Source organism: Arachis hypogaea, chromosome 5 (genome assembly GCF_003086295.3).
Source record: "Arachis hypogaea cultivar Tifrunner chromosome 5, arahy.Tifrunner.gnm2.J5K5, whole genome shotgun sequence".
NCBI lineage: Eukaryota > Viridiplantae > Streptophyta > Magnoliopsida > Fabales > Fabaceae > Arachis > Arachis hypogaea.
This window is the reverse complement of record NC_092040.1, coordinates 14,104,564-14,129,830: the sequence shown is the minus strand read 5'-3', so window position 1 is coordinate 14,129,830 and position 25,267 is coordinate 14,104,564. Positions and strand designations below refer to the sequence as shown.

General features: G+C 36.3%; 1 protein-coding gene and 1 long non-coding RNA gene across 5 annotated transcripts; both read right to left on the bottom strand.

The window, feature by feature from the left end:
• Positions 1 to 1,295: 1,295 nt before the first annotated feature.
• LOC112800899 (adenine phosphoribosyltransferase 3) lies at positions 1,296 to 13,763 on the bottom strand. Of its 3 annotated transcripts, none has more exons than XM_072236744.1 (3): positions 13,471 to 13,688; positions 12,979 to 13,089; positions 1,296 to 1,903 (listed from the first exon to the last, which is right to left on the bottom strand). In XM_072236744.1, the coding sequence occupies exons 1-3, from the start codon at positions 13,550 to 13,552 to the stop codon at positions 1,857 to 1,859; spliced, it is 240 nt and encodes a 79-aa protein (XP_072092845.1). In that variant the 5' UTR covers positions 13,553 to 13,688; the 3' UTR covers positions 1,296 to 1,856. The 3 variants fall into 3 exon arrangements, with proteins under 3 accessions (XP_072092845.1, XP_072092844.1, XP_025699134.1); XM_072236743.1 differs by lacking the exon at positions 1,296 to 1,903 and adding an exon at positions 3,925 to 10,297 and having other exon boundaries at positions 13,471 to 13,763; XM_025843349.3 differs by lacking the exon at positions 1,296 to 1,903 and adding an exon at positions 9,692 to 10,297 and having other exon boundaries at positions 13,471 to 13,763.
• A 4,947-nt stretch (positions 13,764 to 18,710) lies between these two features.
• LOC112800898 (uncharacterized) lies at positions 18,711 to 20,964 on the bottom strand. Of its 2 annotated transcripts, none has more exons than XR_003201553.3 (3): positions 20,796 to 20,964; positions 19,961 to 20,126; positions 18,711 to 19,885 (listed from the first exon to the last, which is right to left on the bottom strand). It is a non-coding gene; the product is annotated as an uncharacterized lncRNA (long non-coding RNA). The 2 variants fall into 2 exon arrangements; XR_003201554.3 differs by having other exon boundaries at positions 18,711 to 19,895; positions 20,796 to 20,962.
• Between the last annotated feature and the right edge of the window lie 4,303 nt (positions 20,965 to 25,267).

Sequence of the window (25,267 nt, the reverse complement as noted above, 5' to 3'; positions counted from 1 at the left end):
CTGCTGTTCCTCGAGTATTAATGCAATTACTACTGTTTTCTATTCAATTCATGCCTATTCTTATTTTAAGATATTCATTCACATACAAGAACATGATGAATGTGATGATTATGTGACACTCATCACCATTCTCACTTATGAACGCGTGATTCACAACCACTTCCGTTCTACATGCAAACAAGCTGGATTGTATATCTCTTGGGTTTCTAATCAACGATTTACATCGACTCTGCTCTGACAATGGGGCATCTGAGTCTGAGATTAGAATCTTCATGGTATAGGCTAGAATCCATTGATAGCATTCTTGAGATCCGGAAAGTCTAAACCTTGTCTGTGGAATTCCGAGTAGGATTTGGGATGGGATGACTGTGACGAGCTTCAAACTCGCGACTGTAGGGCATGGTGAAAGACACAAAAGGATAGTAAATCCTATTGCTATATGATCGAGAACCAACAGCTGATTAGCCATACGATATCTGTGTATGGTATTTTTCATCTGATACGAGCAATCCGACAGTTGATTAGCCGTATGGTGCACGAAATTGCAATCACACTTTTGCAATTCCGCACAACTAACCAGCAAGTGCACTGGGTCGTCCAAGTAATACCTTACGTGAGTAAGGGTCGATCCCACGGAGATTGTTGGCTTGAAGCAACCTATGGTTATCTTGTAACTCTTAGTCAGGATATCAATAATTCTCAGGTTTAATTGTGAAAAGTAAAAAAACATGAAATAAATACTTGTTTTGTAGTAATGGAGAACAGATTGAGGTTTTGGAGAAGCTCTATCTTCTGAATCTCTGCTTTCCTACTGTCTTCTTCTTCATGCACGCAAGGCTCCTTCCATGGCAAGCTGTATGTAGGGTTTCACCGTTGTCAATGGCTACCTCCCATCCTCTCAGTGAAAGTGTTCAACGCGCTCTATCACAGCACGGCTAATCATCTGTCAGTTCTCAATCATGTTGGAATAGAATCCAGTGATTCTTTTGTGTCTGTCACTAACGCCCAGCCCTCAGGAGTTTGAACCTCGTCACAGTCATTCAATCCTTGAATCCTACTCAGAATACCACAAACAAGGTTTAGACCTTCCGGATTCTCTTGAATGCCGCCATCAATTCTAGCTTATACCACGAAGATTCTGATTAATGAATCCAAGAGATATTCACTCAATCTAAACTAGAACGGAGGTGGTTGTTAGGCACATATTCATAGGTGAGAATGATGATGAGTGTCACGGATCATCACATTCATCAAGTTGAGGAACAAGTGATATCTTAGAATGGAAGCAAGCGTGATTGAATGAAAGACAGTAGTAATTGCATTAATCCATCAAGACACAGTAGAGCTCCTCACCCCCAACCGTGGGGTTTAGAGACTCATGCCGTAGAAGATATAATAAGAAACGTGTAAAGTGTCATGAGGTAAAGATACAATGTCAAAAGGTCCTATTAATAGTGAACTAGTAACCTAGGATATACAGAAATGAGTAAATGACGTAAAAATCCACTTCCGGGGTCCACTTGTTGTGTGCTTGGGATGAGCATTGAAGCTTTCATGTGTAGAGACTTTTTCTGGAGTTAAACGCCAGCTTTTGTGCCAGTTTGGGCGTTTAACTCCAATTTTTGTGCCAGTTCCGGCGTTAAACGCCGAGAATTCTGAAGCTGATTTGCAACGCCGGTTTGGGCCATCAAATCTCGGGCAAAGTATGGACTATATTATACATTGCTGGAAAGCCCAGGATGTCTACTTTCCAACACAATTGAGAGCGCGTCAATTGGGTTTTTTTAGCTCCGGAAAATCCACTTCGAGTGCAGGGAGGTCAGAATCCAACAGCATCTGCAGTCCTTTTTCAGCCTCTAAATCAGATTTTTGCTCAGGTCCCTCAATTTCAGCCAGAAATTACCTGAAATCACAGAAAAATACACAAACTCATAGTAAAGCCCAGAAAAGTAAATTTTAAATAAAAACTAATAAAAACATACTAAAAACTAACTAAAGTGTACTAAAAACATACAAAAAACAATGCCAAAAAGCGTATAAATTATCCGCTCATCACAACACGAAACTTAAATTGTTGCTTGTCCCCAAGCAACTGAAAATAAAATAGGATAAAAAGAAGAGAACATACTATAGACTCCAAAATATCAATGAAACTTAGCTCCAATTAGATGAGCGGGACTAGTAGCTTTTTGCTTCTGAACAGTTTTGGCATCTCACTTTATCATTTGAAGTTTAGAATGATTGGCATCTATAGGAACTCAGAATTCAGATAGTGTTATTGATTCTCCTAGTTAAGTATAATGATTCTTGAACATAGCTACTTTATGAGTCTTGGCTATGACCCAAAGCACTCTGTCTTCCTGTATTACCACCGGATACATACATGCCAGAGACACAGAACTGGGTGAACCTTTTTAGATTGTGACTCAGCTTTGCTAGAGTCCCCAATTAGAGGTGTCCAGGGTTCTTAAGCACACTCTTTTTTCCTTGGATCACCTTTTATATATAATGATAATATTTTTTTTGAATTCACTGCTTTTTCTTGCTTCAAGAATCAATTTGATGATTTTTCAGATCTTCAATAACATTTCTCCTTTCCATCATTCTTTCAAGAGCCAACAAGTTTAACATTATTTAATCAACAAATTCAAAAGACATATGCACTGTTCAAGCATTCATTCAGAAAACAAAAAGTATTGTCACCACATCAAGCTAATTCAACTAGTTTCAAAGATGAATTCGAAATCCTGCACTTCTTGTTCTTTTGTGATTAAAGCATTTTTCATTTAAGAGAGGTGATGGATTCATAGGACATTCATAGCTTTAAGGCATAGACACTAAGATACTAATGATCATATAGTGAAGACACAAACATAGATAGAACATCAAGCATAAAAATCGAAAAACAGAATAATAAGAACAAGGAAATTAAAGAACGGGTCCACCTTAGTGATGACGGCTAGTTCTCCTTCTTGAAGATCCTCTGGAGTGCTTGAGCTCCTCAATGTCTCTTCCTTGCCTTTGTTGCTCCTGTCTGATTTCATGGAGGATAATGGTTGCTTTTGTTGAGGTCCATGAGTGGACTCTCTTGTTTGCTCCATCCTCTTTCTTAGTGGTATCCATGAGGACTTGGTCCACCCTTTGATCAAAGTTGACCCTTTTTGAGTTTGAAAGGGGCCTCGGGGATAACCTTCTTCTTGGCCACAACTTCATAGAAGTGGTCTTGATGCACCCTTGAGATGAATCTCTCCATCTCCCATGACTCGGAGGTGGAAGCTTTTGCCTTCCCTTTCCTCTTTCTAGAGGTTTCTCCGGCCTTAGATGCCATAAATGGTTATGGAAAAACAAAAAGCAATGCTTTTACCACACCAAACTTAGAAGGTTTGCTCGTCCTTGAGCAAAAGAAGAAAGAAGAGAGTAGAAGAAGAAGAAAATGGAGGAGATGGAGGGGGCTTTGTGGGTGGGTTTGGGAGGAAAAGTGGTTTGAATTTGAATGGTGAGGTAGGGGGTTTTATGAAGGATGGATGTGAGTGGTGAAGAGAATGGTTGGATTTGATAGGTGAGGGGTTTTTGGGGAAGAGGTATTGAGGTGATTGGTGAATGGGTGAAGAAGAGAGAGAGTGGTGGGGTAGGTGGGGATCCTGTGGGGTCCACAGATCCAGAGGTGTCAAGGAAAATTCATCCCTGCACCAAGTGGCGAGCAAAAATGCTCTTTATGCCAATTCTGGTGTTAAACGCCGGGCTGGTGCCCATTTCTGGCGTTTAACGCCAGCTTCTTGCCCCTTCCTGGCGTTTAACGCCAGTCTGGTGCCCCTTTCTGGCGTTAAACGCCCAGAATGGTTCCAGACTGGGCGTTAAACGCCCATTTGCTGCCCATACTGGCGTTTAAATGCCAGCAAGTTTTCCTCCAGGGTGTGCTGTTTTTCTTTCTATTTTTTCATTCTGTTTCTGCTTTTTCAATTGATTTTGTGACTTCCCAAGATCATCAACCTATAGAAAACATAAAATATCAAAGGAAAGTAATAAATATAACATTGGGTTGCCTCCCAACAAGCGCTTCTTTAATGTCAGTAGCTTGACAGTGGGTTCTCATGGAGCCTCACAGATGTTCAGAGTAATGTTGGAACCTCCCAACACCAAACTTAGAGTTTGGTTGTGCCCCCCAACACCAAACTTAGAGTTTGAATGTGGGGGTTTTGTTTGACTCTATATTGAGAGAAGCTTTTCATGCTCCCTCTCCATGGTTACAGAAGGAGAACCTTGAGTCTTACAGTTTGCACTGTCTGCAAGCCACAGAGCTTCCTGAATAGCAACCAATTGCTCATCCAGAAAGGTTTCAGAGATCTCAGTAGGAGGGATGGATGCTCCTGCTACTGGTTCTATCCAGGATAGGTGATCAGCTACTTGATTCTCTGTCCCTTTTCTGTCTCTTATTTCTATATCAAACTCTTGCAGAAGCAACACCCATCTTATGAGCCTGTGTTTTGAATCCTGCTTTGTGAGTAGATATTTAAGAGCAGCATGGTCAGTGTACACAATCACTTTTGATCCTACTAAATAAGATCTGAACTTGTCAATGACATATACCACTGCAAGTAACTCCTTTTCTGTGGTTGTGTAGTTCTTCTGTGCATTATTTAGAATACGGCTGCCATAATAAATGACATGTAGTTGCTTGTTGTGCCTCTGTCCCAATACTGCACCAATGGCATGGTCACTGGCATCACACATTAGTTCGAATGGCAGTGTCCAGTCTGGTGCAAAGATAACTGGTGCTGTGACCAGCTTAGCTTTCAGAAGGTCAAACGCCTGCAGACACTCCTTATCAAAGATAAATGGCGTGTCTGCAACTAGCAGATTACTCAGAGGTTTTGCAATTTTTGAAAAATCCTTTATAAACCTTCTATAGAATCCTGCATGCCCCAGAAAGCTTCTGATTGCCTTAACATTGGTAGGTCGTGGTAATTTTTCAATTACTTCAACTTTAGCTTGATCCACCTCTATTCCCTTGTTTGAAATTTTATGCCCAAGGACAATCCTCTCAGTCACCATAAAGTGACATTTTTCCCAGTTTAAAACTAGGTTGGTCTCTTGGCATCTTTTTAGAACAAGTGCTAGATGGTTAAGGCAGGAGCTGAATGAGTCTCCAAATACTGAAAAGTCATCCATGAAGACTTCCAGAAATTTCTATACCATATCTGAGAAGATAGAGAGCATGCACCTCTGAAAGGTTGTAGGTGCATTGCACAGACCAAAAGGCATCCTTCTGTAGGCAAATACTCCAGAAGGACATGTAAATGCTGTTTTCTCTTGGTCCTGAGGATCTACTGCAATTTGGTTGTAACCTGAATAGCCATCCAAAAAGCAATAATATTCATGACCTGCTAGTCTCTCTAGCATCTGGTCTATGAATGGTAACGGAAAATGATCCTTTCTGGTGGCTGTATTGAGCCTTCTGTAGTCAATACACATACGCCACCTTGTAACTGTTCTTGTAGGAACCAGTTCATTCTTTTCATTATGAACCACTGTAATGCCTCCCTTCTTGGGGACAACGTGGACAGGGCTCACCCAGGGGCTATCAGAAATAGGATAAATAATCCCAACCTCTAGTAACTTAGTGACCTCTTTCTGCACCACCTCCTTCATGGCTGGATTTAGCCGCCTTTGTAGTTGGACCACTGGCTTAGCATCATCCTCCAATAGGATCTTGTGCATGTATCTTGCTGGGCTAATGCCCTTAAGATCACTTATAGACCACCCAAGAGATGTCTTGTGTGTCCTTAGCACTTGAATTAGTGCTTCCTCTTCCTGTGGATTTAAAGCAGAGCTTATGATCACTGGAAAAGTGTCACCTTCTCCCAGAAATGCATATTTCAGGGATAGTGGTAGTTGCTTGAGCTCGGGTTTAAGAGGCTTATCTTCTTCTTGAGGAATTTTCAGAATTTCTTTTATTTCCTTTAGTTCCTCCAGATCAGGCTGAACATCTTTAAAGATGTCCTCTAGCCCTGATTCGAGACTTTCAGTCATTTGACCTCCTCCACCAAAGAGTCAATATTATCAGTGCTTATGCAGTCATTTGATGTGTCTGGATGCTGCATAGCTTTGACAACATTCAACTTGAACTCATCCTCATTAACTCTCAGGGTTAATTCCCCTTTTTGGACGTCAATGAGGGTTCGACCAATTGCTAGGAAAGGTCTTCCTAGAATGAGAGTTGCACTCTTGTGCTCCTCCATTTCCAGCACTACAAAGTCAGTGGGAAAGGCAAATGGTCCCACCTTGACAATCATGTCCTCAATTATGCCTGATGGATATTTAATGGAGCCATCAGCAAGTTGGAGGCATATTCGGGTTGGTTTGACTTCTTCAGTCAAGCCAAGCTTTCTGATAGTGGATGCAGGTATTAGGTTGATACTTGCCCGAAGATCACATAGAGCTTTCTTGGTACAAGTACCCTCTAATGTGCATGGTATCATAAAGCTTCCAGGGTCCTTATGCTTCTCTGGTAAGCTCTTTAATATGATTGCACTGAATTCTTCAGTGAGAAAAACATTTTCAGTTTCTCTCCAATCCTTCTTATGACTTAAGATCTCTTTCATGAACTTAGCATAAGAGGGTATTTGCTCAAGTGCCTCTGCAAATAGAATCTTTATTTCAAGAGTCCTGAGATAGTCTGCAAAGCGAGCAAATTGTTTATCATGTTCCGCTTGGCGGAGTTTCTGAGGATAAGGCATCTTGGCTTTATACTCTTAAACCTTAGTTGCTGCAGGTTTATTTCCTACAAAAGTGGTTGGAGAAGCCTGCTTATGGGGGTTGTTATCAGCACTTGCAAGTGTCTGACCCCTTTGTGGCATTTGAACGCCAGGATTGGGTGTTTTTTGGGCATTTAACGCCAGATTGCAACCCTTTTCTGGCGTTTGAACGCCAGAATTGGCTACCCATTGGGTGTTTAACGCCACTTTCTTATTCTTTTCTGGCGTTTGAACACCAGAATCATTCCTCTCTGGGCTCTTACTATCCTCAGAGGGATTTTGGGTAGTTGGTGGGTCATCCTCTGTCAGTTGTTCCTTTCTTAGCTTTCTACTGCTTTCAGTTGATACATTCAATGTTTTCCCACTCCTTAATTTAACAGCTTGGCATTCTTCTGTTATCTGTTTAGATAGTTGCTGTCTTGTCTAATTTAATTGTGCTTCCATATTCTTGTTAGCAATTTTAGTTTCTTGGAGCATCTCTTTAAATTCTACTAACTGTTTTGTCATCAAGAATAATTGCTGATTAAGCTCAACCATCTGTTCTTGAGGGTTAGGATCAGTAGTTACTGCCATAGCTTCTTCTTTTATAGAGGGCTCACTGCTTGAGTATAAATGTTGATTTCTAGCAACCGTATCTATAAGCTCTTGAGCCTCTTCAATCGTCTTTCTCATGTGTATAGATCCACCAGCTAAGTAGTCTAAAGACATCTGAGCTTTTTCCGTAAGCCCAAAATAGAAGATGTCTAACTGTACCCACTCTGAAAACATTTCAGAGGGGCATTTCCTTAGCATACCTCTATACCTCTCCCAGGCATTATAAAGGGATTCATTATCCTCTTGTTTAAAGCCTTGGATGTCCAGCCTTAGCTGTGTCATCCTTTTTGTCTGATAACTGTCTCCATGTTTTTATGCTTGCTGTGGGTTGGTTATTCAACCACCTCTTAGCTTGATCTTTTACAGCAAATGGAAACAGTAATAATCTGTAGACATCCTGATCCACCTCTTTATCACGTACTGTGTCAGCAATTTGTAAGAACTGTGCCAGAAACTCAGTAGGTTCTTTCTGTGGAAGACCAGAATACTGGCAATTTTGCTGCACCATGATAATGAGTTGAGGATTTAGCTCAAAGCTGCTTGCTTTAATGGGAGGTATACAGATGCTACTCCCATATGCAACTGTAATGGGGTTAGCATATGACCCCAGAGTCCTTCTGGACTGCTCACTTCCACTTAGGTCCATGATGGAGAAAGGGAGATGATGCAGATATTATTTTATTTTTATTTTTTTATTATTTTTTTTAGGAATGACCGAAAATAATAAAATAAAATAGAAAAGAAAATAAAATAAAATTTCGAAAACTAAAAGAAAATAAAATCAAAGCAAATTGAAAACTAAATTAATTAATTAATGAAAAATATTTTGGAATTAGCAATTAAAAATATATGATTGAAATTTATTTTGAAAAAAGATATGATTGAGAAGATATGATTGCAATAAAAAAAACTGATTGAAAAGATATGATTGAAGAAATTAAAAAGATTTGATTTTTGAAAAAGATTTGAAAAGATCAATTTTTGAAATTAGAATTTTGACTTGACTAAAAAAAAGATATGATTTTGAAAATCTTTGACTAATTTAATGCAAAATTTCAAAAATTATGAGTAAAATAAGGAAAGGATATTTTTTTGATTTTTAAATTTTTAATGAGGAAAGAGAAAAACAACAAAACGACACTAAACTTAGAAATTTTAGATCAAAACAAAGAGAACAAACAAGAAAACTTTGAATGTCACCAAGAACACTTTGAAGTTCAAGATGAACACCAAGAACAAGTTTTTTTTTTTTAAAAAAAATTAAGTAAATAGAAGCACAAAAGACACCAAACTTAAAATTTTAAGAAAATCCAACACAAATTTTCAAAAAATTAAAGGAAAACCCAAAGAAGACACCAAACTTAGAAATTTTTAAAGATCAAGAAAGGACTAGAAACATGCAAATTCGAAAAATTAAAAGAAAATAAAAGCATGCAATTGACACCAAAATTAAAATATGAAACTAAACTCAAATAAAAGACTCTAAACCAACGAAAATAAAATATTCCTAATCTAAGCAACAAGATAAACCGTCAGTTGTCCAAACTCGAACAATCCCTGGCAACGGCGCAAAAACTTGGTGCACGAAATTGCAATCACACATTTGCAATTCCGCACAACTAACCAGCAAGTGCACTGGGTCGTCCAAGTAATACCTTACGTGAGTAAGGGTCGATCCCACGGAGATTGTTGTCTTGAAGCAAGCTATGGTTATCTTGTAACTCTTAGTCAGGATATCAATAATTCTCAGGTTTAATTGTGAAAAGTAAAAGAACATGAAATAAATACTTGTTTTGCAGTAATGGAGAACAGGTTAAGGTTTTGGAGATGCTCTATCTTCTGAATTTCTGCTTTCTTACTGTCTTCTTCTTCATGCACGCAAGGCTCCTTCCATGGCAAGCTGTATGTAGGGTTTCACCGTTGTCAATGGCTACCTCCCATCCTCTCAGTGAAAATGTTCAACGCGTTCTGTCACAGCACGGCTAATCATCTGTCGGTTCTCAATCAGGTTGGAATAGAATCTAGTGATTCTTTTACGTCTGTCACTAACGCCCAGCCCTCAGGAGTTTGAAGCTCGTCACAGTCATTCAATCTTTGAATCCTACTCAGAATACCACAGACAAGGTTTAGACCTTCCGGATTCTCTTGAATGCCGCCATCAATTCTAGCTTATACCACGAAGATTCTGATTAAGGAATCCAATAGATATTCACTCAATCTAAACTAGAACGGAGGTGGTTGTCAGGCACACGTTCATATGTGAGAATGATGATGAGTGTCACGGATCATCACATTCATCAAGTTGAGGAACAAGTGATATCTTAGAATGGAAGCAAGCATTATTGAATGAAAGATAGTAGTAATTGCATTAATCCATCAAGACACAGCAGAGCTCCTCACCCCCAACCATGGGGTTTAGAGACTCATGCCATAGAAGATACAATAAGGAACGTGTAAAGTGTCATGAGGTAAAGATACAATGTCAAAAGGTCCTATTAATAGTGAACTAGTAACCTATGATATACAGAAATGAGTAAATGACGTAAAAATCCACTTCCGGGATCCACTTGGTGTGTGCTTGGGCTGAGCATTGAAGCCTTCATGTGTAGAGACTTTTTCTGGAGTTAAACGCCAGCTTTTGTGCCAGTTTGGGCGTTTAACTCCAATTTTTGTGCCAGTTCCGGCGTTAATCGTCGGGAATTCTGAAGCTGATTTGCAACACCAGGTTGGGTCATCAAATCTCGAGAAAAGTATGGACTATTAAACATTGATGGAAAGCCCAGGATGTCTACTTTTCACCGCAATTGAGAGCGCGCCAATTGGGCTTCTGTAGCTCTAGAAAATCCACTTCGAGTGCAGGGAGGTCAGAATCCAACAGCATCTGCAGTCCTTTTTCAGCCTCTAAATCAGATTTTTGCTCAGGTCCCTCAATTTCAACCGAAAATTACCTGAAATCACAGAAAAACACACAAACTCATAGTAAAGCCCAGAAAAGTAAATTTTAAATAAAAACTAATAAAAACATACTAAAAACTAACTAAAGTGTACTAAAAACATACTAAAAATAGTGCCAAAAAGCGTATAAATTATCCGCTCATCACCGTACAGAAACCGTAGAGGACCATTTTCACTGAGAGGACGGGAAGTAGCCATTGACAATGGTGACACCCAACATACGGCTTGCCATGGAAAGGAGTATGAAGGATTGAATGAAGGCAGTAGGAAAGTAGAGATTCAAAAGGGATAAAGCATCTCCATACACTTATCTGAAATTCCCACCAATGAATTACATAAGTATCTCTATCTTTATTTTACATTTTATTTACCTTTTAATTATGGAAACTCCATAACCATTTGAATCTGCCTGACTGAGATTTACAAGATGACCATAGCTTGCTTAAAGCCGACAATCTCCATGGGATCGACCCTTACTCAGGTAAGTTTTATTACTTGGATGACCCAGTTCACTTGCTGGTTAGTTGTGCAAAGTTGTGAAAAAGAGTTTAGATTACAATTGTGCGTACTAGGTTGTTGGCGCCATTGATATCATAATTTCGTGCACCAATGATGAATCCTTCCGGGACTTTAAGAACTTTTACTTTAAAGTCTGGGCTGTTGAAGACGTCCACCCTTTCTTTTTAGATTAAAATATCGAGCCAACTTTTCCTTTGTGTTGGCAAACAGATGTAGTTGCTACTAAGTATTCTTGGGAGGGCCTGGATGAGGTTGAATATGCTTTTGTGAGTGTGTTAGAGGAGAATTGGGGGGAGCCTCCTCATCTCGACACAAAGAAGTTTCTAGGAAATCCTTCCCTCCTTCATGTTGAACTGGGTAATGGCCGATTTCTTTTCCATAGTTTTGCTTTATAGTTAAGTTTTACCCCTTTCTATCTGTGATTTGTTTTCTTGGTTTCTGTTTGCAGAGATGGTGAAATCTACAGACTCCATGAAAGCCTTTCGTAGGGCGAAGAAGGCGACTACTACTCAAAATATCTTGGCGAAGGGTTCTGGAGAAGGATCTTCTCAAGTTCCTCCGAAGAAGCCGACCTCAGACACTTCTTGACCGAGGAAGATCATTCCAACTCTTCAGGTTCGCGTGGTTCCTTCTGACCCTCTTCAACCGACTTCTGGTGCTGCCTTCTCTCCTTCTGCGTCAGAAAACTCTTAGTTCTTATGATCTGAATGATAAGGATTTTGATGGTGTGGGTTTCGCTACTGAACTGATTGCTCCTTATGATAAGCTTCCATTGGACGATGTATCTATTCTTCACCACCTTGATTTTGTTACAAGTAACAGTATTTGGATGGCAAATATTTGTGCGACTTTGTCACGAGTTGTTATATATGGAATCTCCTGTCTGAGCTACTAAAGCCTTTATGGAGAATGCCAAGTCTGAATATAACCGAATTAAGAGCTTGAAGGATGAGCTTGACGCTAAGGTTATTAAACTGGAGCTAGATGTGGAAAAGGAGAAATCCTGAGCTACTACTGCGGAGGCTGCTGCAAACCTGGTCGAGGAGATGGCCAAGAAGTCCAAAGAGTGCTACACCCGTACTTATGCCGACTTGTTGGAGACCCGGGAGAGGCTTTAATCTGCCCATGCCGATTATGCCGAGCTGCAAGGTCATTTGGTGGGCTGTGTGACTAATGCGTATGAGAACTTGAAATACCAGGTCCGAGTTCTTGCCCTTGAGCTCGACCTGACTCCCTTCAATCTGGATAATATAGTGGAGGATGGCAAGATTGTACCTGCCACCGGCCAGAGCTTCTGCAGCCTCAGCTTCTTCAACCCCTTCAGCTGAGGTTGACCATCTAGAGCCCGAGCCCGATGTGCAAATTCTGAACCGGACGGATAGAATTGTTGATGCAGTCCCGATCTCCACTGTTCCTCTTTTTTCAGCCCAGGATGCTTCTACTGGGGAGAATTTAAATGTTCCATAGCTTTTCTGTACCTATCTTATAGTATGGTTTGTGGACTTTTGCACTTTGGTTTTTTGTAACTTTTTAACTGGTTGACTCTTCTAATACTTGGTTGCTTCTATGCAACCTTAAAAACAAAACACTTTCAAACTCTGAGGCTGCCTTTTTGGTGGCCTTTTGAGTCTTTAATGTATTTTTCTAATGGATATGTTTTTCTGACATGGTAATCATTCCTTTGCAACTTTTGCGGATTTTATAGAGGGTAGGTACCTTTCTGTCTGACCTCTTTTGGATCGACTCTTGTTTTGTCTATTTTCTATTTGGGCAAGGTGATCCTTGGGGCTAACTTTGTCCGACAACTTTTTAGTGCTCTTATAGAACCTTTTTAGTTTGTGCGAACAATTTTGAGGTAAAACAGTTAATATAGTATTTTATAGTCAATAATAATAATAATCACTTCACAGTTCACATCCCAAAACAAAACACACAGTGGCTTCCATTCCATAAAGACACCCACCAAAAATAATATACAAGACTGTCCAGTGCATATTCCGCCCAACTTTCTCGCAAACATGGACCCCACCCACTTTGGACCTATCCACACTTGTAAGTGACACCACCACCACCCTCCAGAAAAGATAAACACCGCTGATGAAGAAAAAAGGAACTCCAAAATCATGTTGCTGATGGTAATAGAGCAAGTATTTACCTGCAACAACAGAAATGTTTTTGCCTTTGTAACGCTCCACGAACAAGTCGATGGTGTCCTTGAAGGCTTTGGGATCGAGCAAGAGAGTAGTGATGTCTTGGAACATTATTCCTGCCATTGCAAGTTTGCAGCCAAAAAACAAAAAGACCAAGAAAAGTTAGAAGCTCTCTGCCTAAGCCTCAGAGTCATGAACAAAGTTACAATACTTAAAGGAATTTCAACCATCGTCCATCAGAAACATAAAAAAAAGTGCGGAACGGTGTTTTATCTTTTATGGTATTTGGTGTGAGTGCTGTGTTTCAGGCTCCGAAAATAATCATAATAATAATCATAATAAGAGTCTTAATATTACATTTTAATAATACCTTTTTTAAATATATCAAAAAACTAAAAAATTTCTATTAATATCTTCTTAAAGTGTGTCTTTAGAACACAAAGTAACTAAATCCAAATAATAATAATAGAGAAAAGAGAGGAGAAGAAGTTGGATACCGGATTTGGGAAAGTGTGGGACGACACGAATCTTAGTTTTGATGCCATGAAGACGGGGGTCTTCGTCTCTGTAAGCCGACATTGTGTTCTGTAATGAGTAGAGAGAGAGAGGGAGAGAGAGAAGGAAAGAAGAATGAGTGTTGTGTTATGTTAGTGTGTGCGATCTTTATAATTTATAAAGGGAGGAGGGAGAAAATGTGTTCTGAAATGAAGAAACCAAAGTGATTGGTTGTGTCTTAAATTATCTATCTGTGCAGCATCTCAGCTCAGAGATTTGTTTGTGTTCGCATCAACTATAACAAAGCTACAGCTAGTCATGCCTTAGTTTTCATTGGGAATTAGAGACCATTCATTGTTGGTGGATACTACAATGAAGATCTTATAATTGTCTTCATGTGAATATATTTCTTTTTGACCATTGGATGATGGATTGAATGGTTAGATTTTGATATTTATAAAAGTGTTATTTTTGTTTAAAGTGTGGCTAAATAAATAAACCACACTTTTAACCAAAGCATCTTCATGAGAAGATATTTTTGCCATCTTCATTGTAGTATCCACCTTCATTGTTTATTATATCTTAGAAGAAGTAATTACTATCATGATTAATATGAGTAAAATATGACATTGATATAACATGACAGCAATTATAGGTAGGTGGAGTAGTGAGAGAGAATCTCAATATATTTCTCTCATTAGTTAACTGTACTTCACACTGGTGAATATTCCAACATCAAAACATATATCCTATCATTTTTGAATCTATATTATATAGCAATCTACACTATATTCTTCCTTCAAAATCGCTAACATTTTATTGAAATCTTATTACTAAAATATAGACACAACAGAACTAATCATATCTCAACAGTACTATATGCAATTTTTTCCCTCAATACAGTGACAGTGTGTCATATTGTTTCCTTTTTATGGTAATTGGTAATTCAGTTCAACGAGACTAAGAATTGCATAAAATGTTGAATTTATTAAATAACATAGTAAATAAATTACTAAATATTTTAAAGAGGCAGAGGCAAGTTGAGTGACTAGTAGTTGAGGTGAGAGATTGATAGCACTGAAGAAAATAGTCCATGAGACAGTGATTTTAACTCATTTCTCCCATTAGTGGTCCACTCCACTAACACTAAGATGCAGAATTTTCCTTTAATAATTAATAAAAACAAATTAACAAAGCTGTTCTTCTCTCCTCAATCTAACACATTTAGAAGAAAATGTCGGTGGAGTAATATACTTTGATAATAATGCACAAGTAGTAATCAACGTACAAAATCAATAGAAACACATTTTCCAATTCCCTTTCCTATATATGCACGTACGATTGCAATTAATTAAATGTATGCAAAGCATGATCACTCAAATATCAAATATGTATCCTTGCCTCCTGTGTACGCTACATTTCCTCTTTCGTGTTTGGGCCATCTATTCAAGCTATGCTTAAAACAATTCAAATGTAATTGAAAAATTTTGATATATTGTGGTGTGTTAAGAAATGTAATTATTATAGAAGAAATATGTTGTCTTATATGATGAGCACTAGACTAGAAAGATTTTGACTGGTACTAGTCTCACTATATATCCAGCTAGAGTGTTTTCAAGTACCGAAAGCAGTGTATGTAGTTAATTGCACATCACTACTTGTACTGTGTACATACTACACAATCTGTGGCTACCCCATCTCAATCTTTTGTGCATCAGAGACGTTGCTTTCAAATCTTCCTAGTAATATTCTGTGGGCATCTCTCATCCCTTTCCCATTAACCCAAATATCCCTTTCTCTTTTTCTCATTATTAGTTTCATCCCCTTAATCATCCTATCATCTATTCTAATTGGAATCCCATACCTTAAATTGAAGATAGTGACAGCACAATGCTCCTTTCTTTAATTTATTGTATTCATTAACTTTAGTTAAATTTTATAGTATGATTAGTATTCAGTTGTTGCATTGTAGAATAGAAAAGTAGTAGGTTTTTTTTCAGAAAGGGAGATACAGAGAGAGAAGTGCGCAAAGCATAAAGAGCCTTTTCTGGATTCTGGAGGCGGCACATGGCATTAAAAGTGGGGAAAGGTAGGAAGAATCTGCCTTCTACGCATACCATAGACCATACCCCTAATAATATTATTATTGAAAAGAATATTATGGATCCTTCATTACTTGCATTTGCATATATTTCAGATATTATTGCCTCTTTACTCTTGTCACTTATTATTTTACCCTTTCTAGGGCAAAATACTAAAATAAGCTAAGGAGAGGAAATTTTTAAGCAAATTCGTCAAATTAAAATTGGTTCATGAATCAATCAATGTATGTTTATATGTAGTTCGAATCAACTAGATTCGAACTCGATCTACACATAATTCGAATCAGGTTAATTCGAATTAGTGTGTGTGAGTTTTGTGTATAATTCGAAGTAACATGATTCGAATTATGTGTAGATCGAGTTCGAATCTAGTTAATTCGAACTACATATAAATATGCATTGGTTGATTCATGGACTAAATTTTGATTTGGCGTATTTGCTTAAAAATTTTCTTTCTTTGACTTATTTTAGTGTTTTGCCCCCCCTTTCTATGTTATACTCAAACAAATTTATAATTATAGACATTCTAGTTTGGAGTGAGGATATAGATAAATGGATTTTGTACTTTCATCGTCCTTCTTCCCAGGAGTATGAGAAAGTGTTTCAACTTCTCGACGTTGAGAAAAGATCAGCAAGTGGATGAAGCGCTTTCTCCAGCCTTATTTGTTTGTTCTGCATTTTAGTGACTTAAAACAAAAAGGCAAACATTTTAAAAGTATAGAAAAAGTGATTTTTCTAAGATTAAACAAGCACCTTGTCGTTACTCATTATGTATATATAATTATTAATTAATAATGAACAAGTTAAAAATGTGTGGCTGGCGTGGACGGAGTAAAAAGCACTGCAGGATACGCAACAAATACTGGTACAGAATACAGCATACACAGATCACACATACATACATACATACATACATCAATCTCTTAAAAGAAAAAGAGTTTGTCTTCTTTTGTTTTATCTGCAAGTCCTGCATAAGGATTCTCTCATCAAAGGCCATGCATGCATCTTAATCCTAATTCAAAAAAGTAATAATCCTAATCCAATACAGGAGAAGAAACAAAAGGATCAAAGATTCCTCAAGGTGGCATAGTCACCTCTAAAAAAGAATATTATATTTTTTCTGTGTTGCTTGATTTCACTTAAAACTCTTAGCCTTAGGTACAACAAAAATTATGCATAAAACGTACAAGCAAAGCGGAGTTGATGACATGGCATGAGTCTGGTCCATTCATCCTTTTTTGTACGGTTGAGATCTTCTCGCCCGTCCAACACTCGACAACTCTGACTAGCTACCTCCCACAGTCAGCTCTGTGTTCCCGCAATATGACCATTTTGCCCCTTCCTTTATATTCCATATCCATGTTATATATTGTTGTTGTTGTTGTCTCTAATACAAAAGATTATTAGTTAGTTGAAGTTTAATTCACAGCTAAACTTGATATACGATAACATGTAAAATATAATACTACTTTTTTCGCCAACCATTACATGGATGTAGTTAATGCACATTTGGAATTGGGGTAAGAAACAGATTTACTCGAATTGGCAGGAAAAAGAGCAGAAGATGAATTGGAGGACAAGTAATGAGTAATGACGCTACCAATATTAGACATAGACATGTTACATGTATGTAGATGAGACATCAGATAACAGTGGTCTATGCGTGTGTTAGTGTGTGTATATATGTGAAGTCTGAAGGCGTTTCTTATTTGGAGGGAAGATCTTCCTTGGAATGAGTAAATACTCCACAGATTTTGTTGTACTCGCTTTCCCCATCGTTGCTTGTTATGTGAGGAATCATATTGCATACAAAATTTGTGACTAAGATATTTTTTTAACTGCTATCTTAATTATTCAAAGTGAAGAATCAAATTCAAGTTGCATGGACATCAATGTAAAGAAGTAGTGCACATGTGTGTTAAAATATAAATAAATTACATTTATCCAAAGCTTATAATGTGATATCATAAATTTTAATAATTGAAATTATAAGTTTGATTCTTGTTATTTTTCATTAGACATAATTAGATTAAATGAGGGGAAAAAATGAAAAGGAAAGTTGTAAGGGTATGGGCCTACCACAAAAATGAAGCACTGCTGGTGGTTGAGAAAATATAAGATAACAAATGATGGTGCCAACTGCCAGAAATCAACTTGACATGTTCTGCTTTGGCTCATCGCTCATCAACTTGAATTCTGAGCCCACTCCTTCTACACTGCAGGATCGGATATAATGATATAAGATCTTTTGGTAAAAAAAAATTCAACGCCATATCTGATATCTAGATTCCTAAGCAATTGAAATGAGCATCCAATGTTTGATGTAAAAGGTCTTGATCATGAGAAACCCCACACTTTCTTTTCCTAGATAGGCTAACTTGGCTATGAGTTGCAGCTATGCATGTCTTATGTCCTTTTGTGCTGTCTCTACTGTGCCATTATAGTGGCCCAATAGTAACATTAATTAATTCATATTGTTACTGTTAACAATATCCATTTCAGGATCAGCATACTATTGGTTAAAAGTATCTCTTAGAATTTTAAGAAATTCTCCCAGAGATGAGGAACTTTTTATTTGGACATCGGATATTAAAAACAAGGGTAATTTAGGATTTTTGTATCCTCTAATAGTCTATCATGTTAAGAAAAAATTCTTATTAATACATATCGTAATAATATATTTTAAAAATATCATAAAAGAATATTTGATTAAACTTTTTTATAAAAACAATTTTTTATATTTCAATACATTAAATACATTAAAAAATTTTCAAAAAAATGTTATGACACGTTTTAACTAAGAGGAAGTATAAGGAGTTAATGGAATATTTGTACAATATGTACCATGAGGGTTTAGGAATGTTCGATTCAGTAGGATATCAGATGATTATTATCCCTGATACCCAGATAGTTATTTTGGATAATATGAGTGTATTGTGTTTGAAAAATTAGTAATATTTTATTCTGTACAAATATTCCATTGGCTCGGACTCTTTAACTAAATCCTAACAAACAAACAAAAAGTAACAATAGGCTTTACTAAATTTCCGGACCAAATTCTTGGAGTTGGAACTTGGAATTACCACATTTTTAATTAACTATCATCATTCAAACCAAATTTAACAACTACGAGTAACCTCTAGAGAAACAATTTTTAAGTAATATGAACATTCTAAGTTTTCGTGAAGTAAACTCTACAGAAACAATTTTTATCGTTGACAAATTCCACTTTAACATGTCCATAAAAGAATAGAAACAATCAAGTTCCAATGATGTTAGCACTTGGATGAACCTTGCTAAAACAATTTCCGCCATGCAGAATTGCGTTTGGACCTAACTCTTGTTGTAGGCGCACACTGGCTGCTGTGGTCACCCATTCTGGATCTGATCTTCCGGTATTCCCTTGATCTTAATATTGCCTCCAAAATGTTTATATCTTGAATTTCATGTCTAGAAAGAGATGCAAGACCAGGAAGTATCTCCTTCTGGAAATCCTTGAATCTCCTTCCCCGTTTTAATCTAAGACTAAAATCATTTGTCTTTGCTATGTCCACTTCATATGGCTTTGATGATGCGGAAGAGCAGTCATCATCATTGCATTCTTCAAGCTCTAAAGCAATTTGTTCATAAGAATCAGTACACTGTACCTTAACAATCTCTTCCTTGTCAACCTTAATGCATTCTGTTTTGGATGAACAGTTTTGGTAGTTGAATGAACTGCTTAAGGAAAAATTAACAAGCAATTGAGCAGCACTTTGGATGCACATAGACGCTTCAGGAAGTTCTACTACCATCTAGATTCACAAAAAGCATTGTTATCTACATATTTTTCTTCTCCTTGACTTTGACAAGCACAAGAAATTTCATTATCTTTGGTATTCTCACAGTTTACCAATATAGTATCTGTAAAATCAGAATAGAAAAATTGACCAACAGATGGCTTCCAAGTGGATCCAGTATCCTTGTTCTCCAAGTCACTTGTGCAATAGCAAATATCTTTATGTGGGTCTACGTTAGTCCTGGAAACACACTTACTACTAAATAGGCCTGCTTCACCTACATTCTCTCCATTAAATTTGGGATTAGTAACCTCTCCAACACTTTTGGAATTAACCACAACAGAATTTACAGTATCATCCCACTGAAGGGGTTTGGAAGCATCACTTAGTGACTTGATGTTTTGCTTCTTCTGTGTGGAACCCTGCCAAAAATACGTAATGATCTAGTTGTGGAGTGGCAGGTCTCTAAATTATCACTCGAGTTACTTGCTGAGTCATCCAATTGAACTTCGTTGAGATCAAACTTCGGTGCATTACTACAAAATACTATAAAAATGATAATGATAATAAAGAAAAGAAAGAATGAAGAATCACTAGACAACTTAATTTACCATTGGAGTGAAGACATTCTTGCATCTTCAATCAACCTCATTGATGTTTCGGGTCTGATTGGATTGGAGGACAAAAATAACCAAGTTAATAATTGAGTGCTTGCTTGCTCCGAACCAATATCTTCCATCAGCATCTTCTGCATACTATACAGTCTAGTTCCTGGACCTGGAGTACAAGAAACAAAAACAGGGCTAGTGACTATAATTCCATCCTTTGACCTCCGTTTAAAATATCAATCATGCTAAGTGTACACCAAAAATCAACCACCTATCCAGAATATAGGTTGGAATACAAAAATACATATTAAAAATTAGTTATACAATACATGCGTTGGTGTGCACTAGGTTGTTATTTGTAGCAATCACAAACTTCCGAAAGGAATAATAAGAAACGAGAGAGGATTACACAAGAACAAGAGCAAATTAAAGAATAGAGATGATAATCTAAATCTTCACTTTGATTGAAGTAATGAAAATGAAATTAAAGTTACATAAAATAAAATTGAGACCATGCTATATATACAACAACGCAGACCATGAAGCTGTGACTTAACTTCCAAAAGCAGATAGTAAAAGAAAACGGTTATTTACAAAACTAACTGGATCAGCTAATGCGTACACGTGGCTAAACAAGAGTGAGGGCAAAAGGATCAACATGGATTATGATTATGCGAAACCGTTGATTACGACTTTTAAGAGACAGAAGCAGTACTCCTATAGTACTAAGTTAGCATGAAATTAAGCGTGTTTGATAACAGAAGAAACAATTAAGAAAATTGAAAGGGTGTATAAAAACTAAAGAAGCAGTTAGGAATACACGAAGGGAAAATAATACCGTTAAGTAAATAGTAGTGAGAGAGCGAGAGTGGAGTTTGCGGTTGCGATTTGGAAGGGTGGGGACGGTGATGGCAACATAGAAATGCAGTGGGCGCTCCTCTGTATCTTCCTCTGCGGCAGCGCGGCTTCTTCAATTCCCTACTCTTTGGCAGTTATGAGCTAACTATGATATTAATATCTGTCTGTCTTTCTTAAACGTTGGGATACCGTCAGCGTGCGCTGTTAGCTCCTACAGCCTATAATAAGTCGCTTTTAGTCAGGTCATAACAAAAATAAGAACATTAATAATCTAAAAAGTAAAATTATTTGCTATTCTTAAATTAAATTAAATTAAATTAAATTGAGTATTCATAAGCAATCATTTTTTAAATATATAAAGGAAAAACTACCATTTGTAACCATGAATTTTGCGAACGCTAACAAAAGTATCCATCAAACAAGAAAATTAACGTTGTACCCATGAAAGATGGGTTCCGTGTGACAATAGTACTCAAACCGTGATTTTTCGTTGACTTTTTAATAAAATTTTCAAATTACCCCTTCTATCTTCTTCCCCAAATTCCAAATTTCACAACCCTCGTCCTTCGTCTTCCTCCTCTGCTGCTGCCAGCCACCAGGCATGAAGACGTTTCCTACCTCCGACAATTTTACTGGTACAAGAATGAAGACATTTCCTCGTACCGAAGTGGCTTGGAGCTGTGGAACCATCATCATCATCATCACCAACCGGAACACGACCTCATACCTCAAGCAAGGCCTCTCTTCCACCAAGATCTTTACAGTTTCGCGGCTGCTCTAGGAGTGGGTCCAACCACCGTGTCCGACGATCAGTCACCCTCGAGATCGGCCTTCCTGGTGCCGGCGTCGGCCGTGGGGAGCGGAGCAGCAAGTGGAGCAGGTGGGATTAGCTGCTAGGACTGTGGGAACCAGGCGAAGAAGGATTGCCCTCACATGCGGTGCAGGACATGCTGCAAGAGCCGTGGCTTCGATTGCCAAACCCATGTGAAGAGCACTTGGGTTCCCGCTTCCAAGCGCCACGAGAGGCAGCAACAATTCACCTCTATCCAACAACAGCTTCTTGCTGCTGATGTTCCCAAGCGCCAAAGAGATCATGCCTGGTGGCTGGCAGCAGCAGAGGAGGAAGACGAAGGATGAGGGTTGTGAAATTTGAAATTTGGGGAAGAAGATAGAAGGGGTAATTTGGAAATTTTATTAAAAAGTCAACGAAAAATCACGATTTGGGTACTATTGTCACACGGAACCCATCTTTCATGGGTACAACATTAGTTTTCTTGTTTAATGGGTACTTTTGTCAGCGTTCGCAAAATTCATGGGTACAAATGGTAGTTTTTCCAAATATATAAATAACATTTTGAGTAAAGTATTGTTTTTGTCCCCAACGTTTGGGGTAAATCTCAAAATTGTCCCTAACGTTTCAATCGTCCTATTTACGTCCCTAACATTTTAAAATTGACTCAATGTTGTCCTGCCGTTAGGGATCCGTTAATAAAATTAACGGCGGGACAAAATTGAGACGATTTTGAAACGTTAGGGACGTAAATAGGACTAAAACGTTGGGGACAAAAACGATACATAGAAATAAATTTTAATTTTATTCTTCAATAATATCAATTTGTTACTGTACATAGTATTCAATTATTTTTAATCATATTTACACTTAATCACCTTATTTTCATTCTAAATAAATTTATTTTTTTAATTTTACACTTAAAGTAATGTATTTTTTATAAATAAATAAATTTTACACTTTTATTCTAAATAAATAATGTAATGTGATTAGACTGAAAGTGTAAAACTATAAAAAAAAATATAAGTAATGTGATTAAGTAATGAAAGTAAAATTACATTATTTATTTAGAATGAAAGTATAAAATTTATTTATTTATAAAAAAATTATATTACTTTAAGCGTAAAATTATAAAAAAAATAATTTATTTAGAATGAAAATAAGGTGATTAAGTGTAAATGATTAAAAATAATTGAATACTATGTATAATAAAAGTTGATATTATTGAAGAATAAAATTGAAATTTATTTCTATGTATCGTTTTTGTACCTAACGTTTTAGTCCTATTTACGTCCCTAACGTTTCAAAATCATCTCAATTTTATCTCGCCGTTAATTTTATTAACGAATTCCTAACGGCAGGACAACATTGAGTCAATTTTAAAACGTTAGTGACGTAAATAGGACGATTGAAACGTTAGGGACAATTTTAAGATTTACCCCAAATGTTGGGGACAAAAACAATACTTTACTCTAACATTTTTTAGAATTTCAAATATAGTTTTGATGTTCCTTTTAATTATATTTGATTACTTCTTTTGAAATTTTTTTAACCAAAATAATTTTAATATTTATTTTACCAAAAAATTTATATAATATTTTAAATCAACCAATAAATCAATTTTGTCATATATTTGTGTATATTTATAATCAGTTATCATATGTTTATATATATTTAATAATTTTATGTTATATTTTAATTGTATTCTATATAAACTGTTAGCTGATTGACTAATTTTTTTATACATATAATATAATTGACTTTTTATTTAGATACTCATACAAATATTTGACAAATGAACAAGCAAATAAATTTGCTCTGAATAAAGTCAAATTCACTTTAAATATACATATTTTAAAAAATTGTGTTTAATATTGTGTTTAATATAAAGAAGGTTACTACACGTACAAGTCTATTTGGCATACAAGTTCATATATATTGATCTAAATCCAACAAAAACAATTCTCAATTTAGATTGCGTGTAATCACGCGTTTCCCTAACTCTTGAATAGTATAAACAATCAAAACCACAACACTCAAAATTCAAACAAGGATCAAAATCTCTCAAAAATCTCTCAAAATCGTTGCGAAAAGTGAAGGAAGTTGCCCTAAACCCTAAACCCTAAACAAGCTGAATTCAAAAAGAATTATGAGAATGAAATAAAAAGATGAAGAAGAAGAAGCAGCAGAAATAAGGAGAAGGAAGAGGAAGAGTTTTAAATTATGCAGAACTTATCAGCACACATACATAAAAAATTCTTAAATAATATACTTAAATATCTTCATGTTACACCGAAATTTGATGCAAATACAGAAAAATATTTCCGCTAATGCTGCATTTTTTCTTCTTCTTCTTTTTTGTTTTTTCTTTCTTTCTTTTAGTTGAATGAATGTAAGTTTATTCTCTTCCAAATAATTTTGCAGCATTATGTGTTTCTTCTTCTTTTTTGTTTGATTTTTTTGTTTTTATTCTTGTTAAGAAAGTAAAATAAGAAGAAACTTGAGAAGGTAAAACAAAAAAGAAAAATGAATAAGAAAAAAAGAAGATGGTGATGATGATGAAAAAAAGAAGAAGAAGCAGCAGCAGAATATGAGGAAGAGGAAGAGGAAGAGTTTTGAATTATGCAGAACTTATCAGTACAAAAACACCAAAAATTTTTAAACTATACACTTAAATATCTTCGTGTTATACCGAAATTTGCTGCAAATACAGAAAAATGTTTCCTCTAATGCTGCATGTTTTTCTTTTTTTTTCTTATTTCTTTCTTTCTTTTAGTTGAATGAATGTAAGTTCATCCTCTTCCAAATAATTTTGTAGCATTATGTGTTTCTTCTTCTTTGTTTGATTTTTTTTGTTTTTATTCTTGTTAAAAAAGTAAAACAAGAAGAAACTTGAGAAGATAAAACAAGAAAAAATATGAATAAGAAAAAAAAAAGATGATGATGATGATGATGATGATGAAAAAGAGGAAGAAGAAGAAGCAGAATATGAGGAGGACGGAGAAGAAGAGCTTTGAATTATGAAAAACTTATCAGCACACACGTGCACCGAAAATTCTTAAACAATACACTTAAATATCTTTGTGTTACATCGAAATTTGCTGCAAATACAGAAAAATATTTTCTTTAATGCAGAATTCTTACATTACATTCATTTCAAACCATTAATAATGAACAACAATTTCACAAACAAAAACAACATTATTCACCTACAGAATCATAAACTACTAATGAAAATATTAACTAGAATCGAACAACACCTCAGTCACTTAATTTTATTCAAAACAATAATCAACTTCGTTTTGGTTCAATTGACAATTTGAACTTGAATTATTCATTATCTTCAATAACGAGATACACAAAGAAAGAACAGAGAGAAATGCAAAGAATGCAGAGATAGAAGAGAACGTAGATCGAAAACGTTGAAAAAATTCGAAAACAGAAACGAAATCCTTTCGAAAAAGGCAGTTATATATTCACGCGTTGATTAAAAAGTTAGTTAGATAATGGCGCGTAAGGTGAATTAGTTTAAAGAGACTTGTATAGAATAACGACTTGTACGTAGAGAATATTTATAATATAAATATGTCTAAATACACATTATTAGATTTCTACTCATACAAAGAAAAAAAGCTTATTTTTTTCTTTATATTTACTTAGCA

Excerpts from the sequence above, each read along its gene's own strand:
- LOC112800899 (XM_072236743.1), bottom strand. The coding sequence starts at position 6,737 with ATGCCTTATCCTCAGAAACTCCGCCAAGCGGAACATGATAAACAATTT.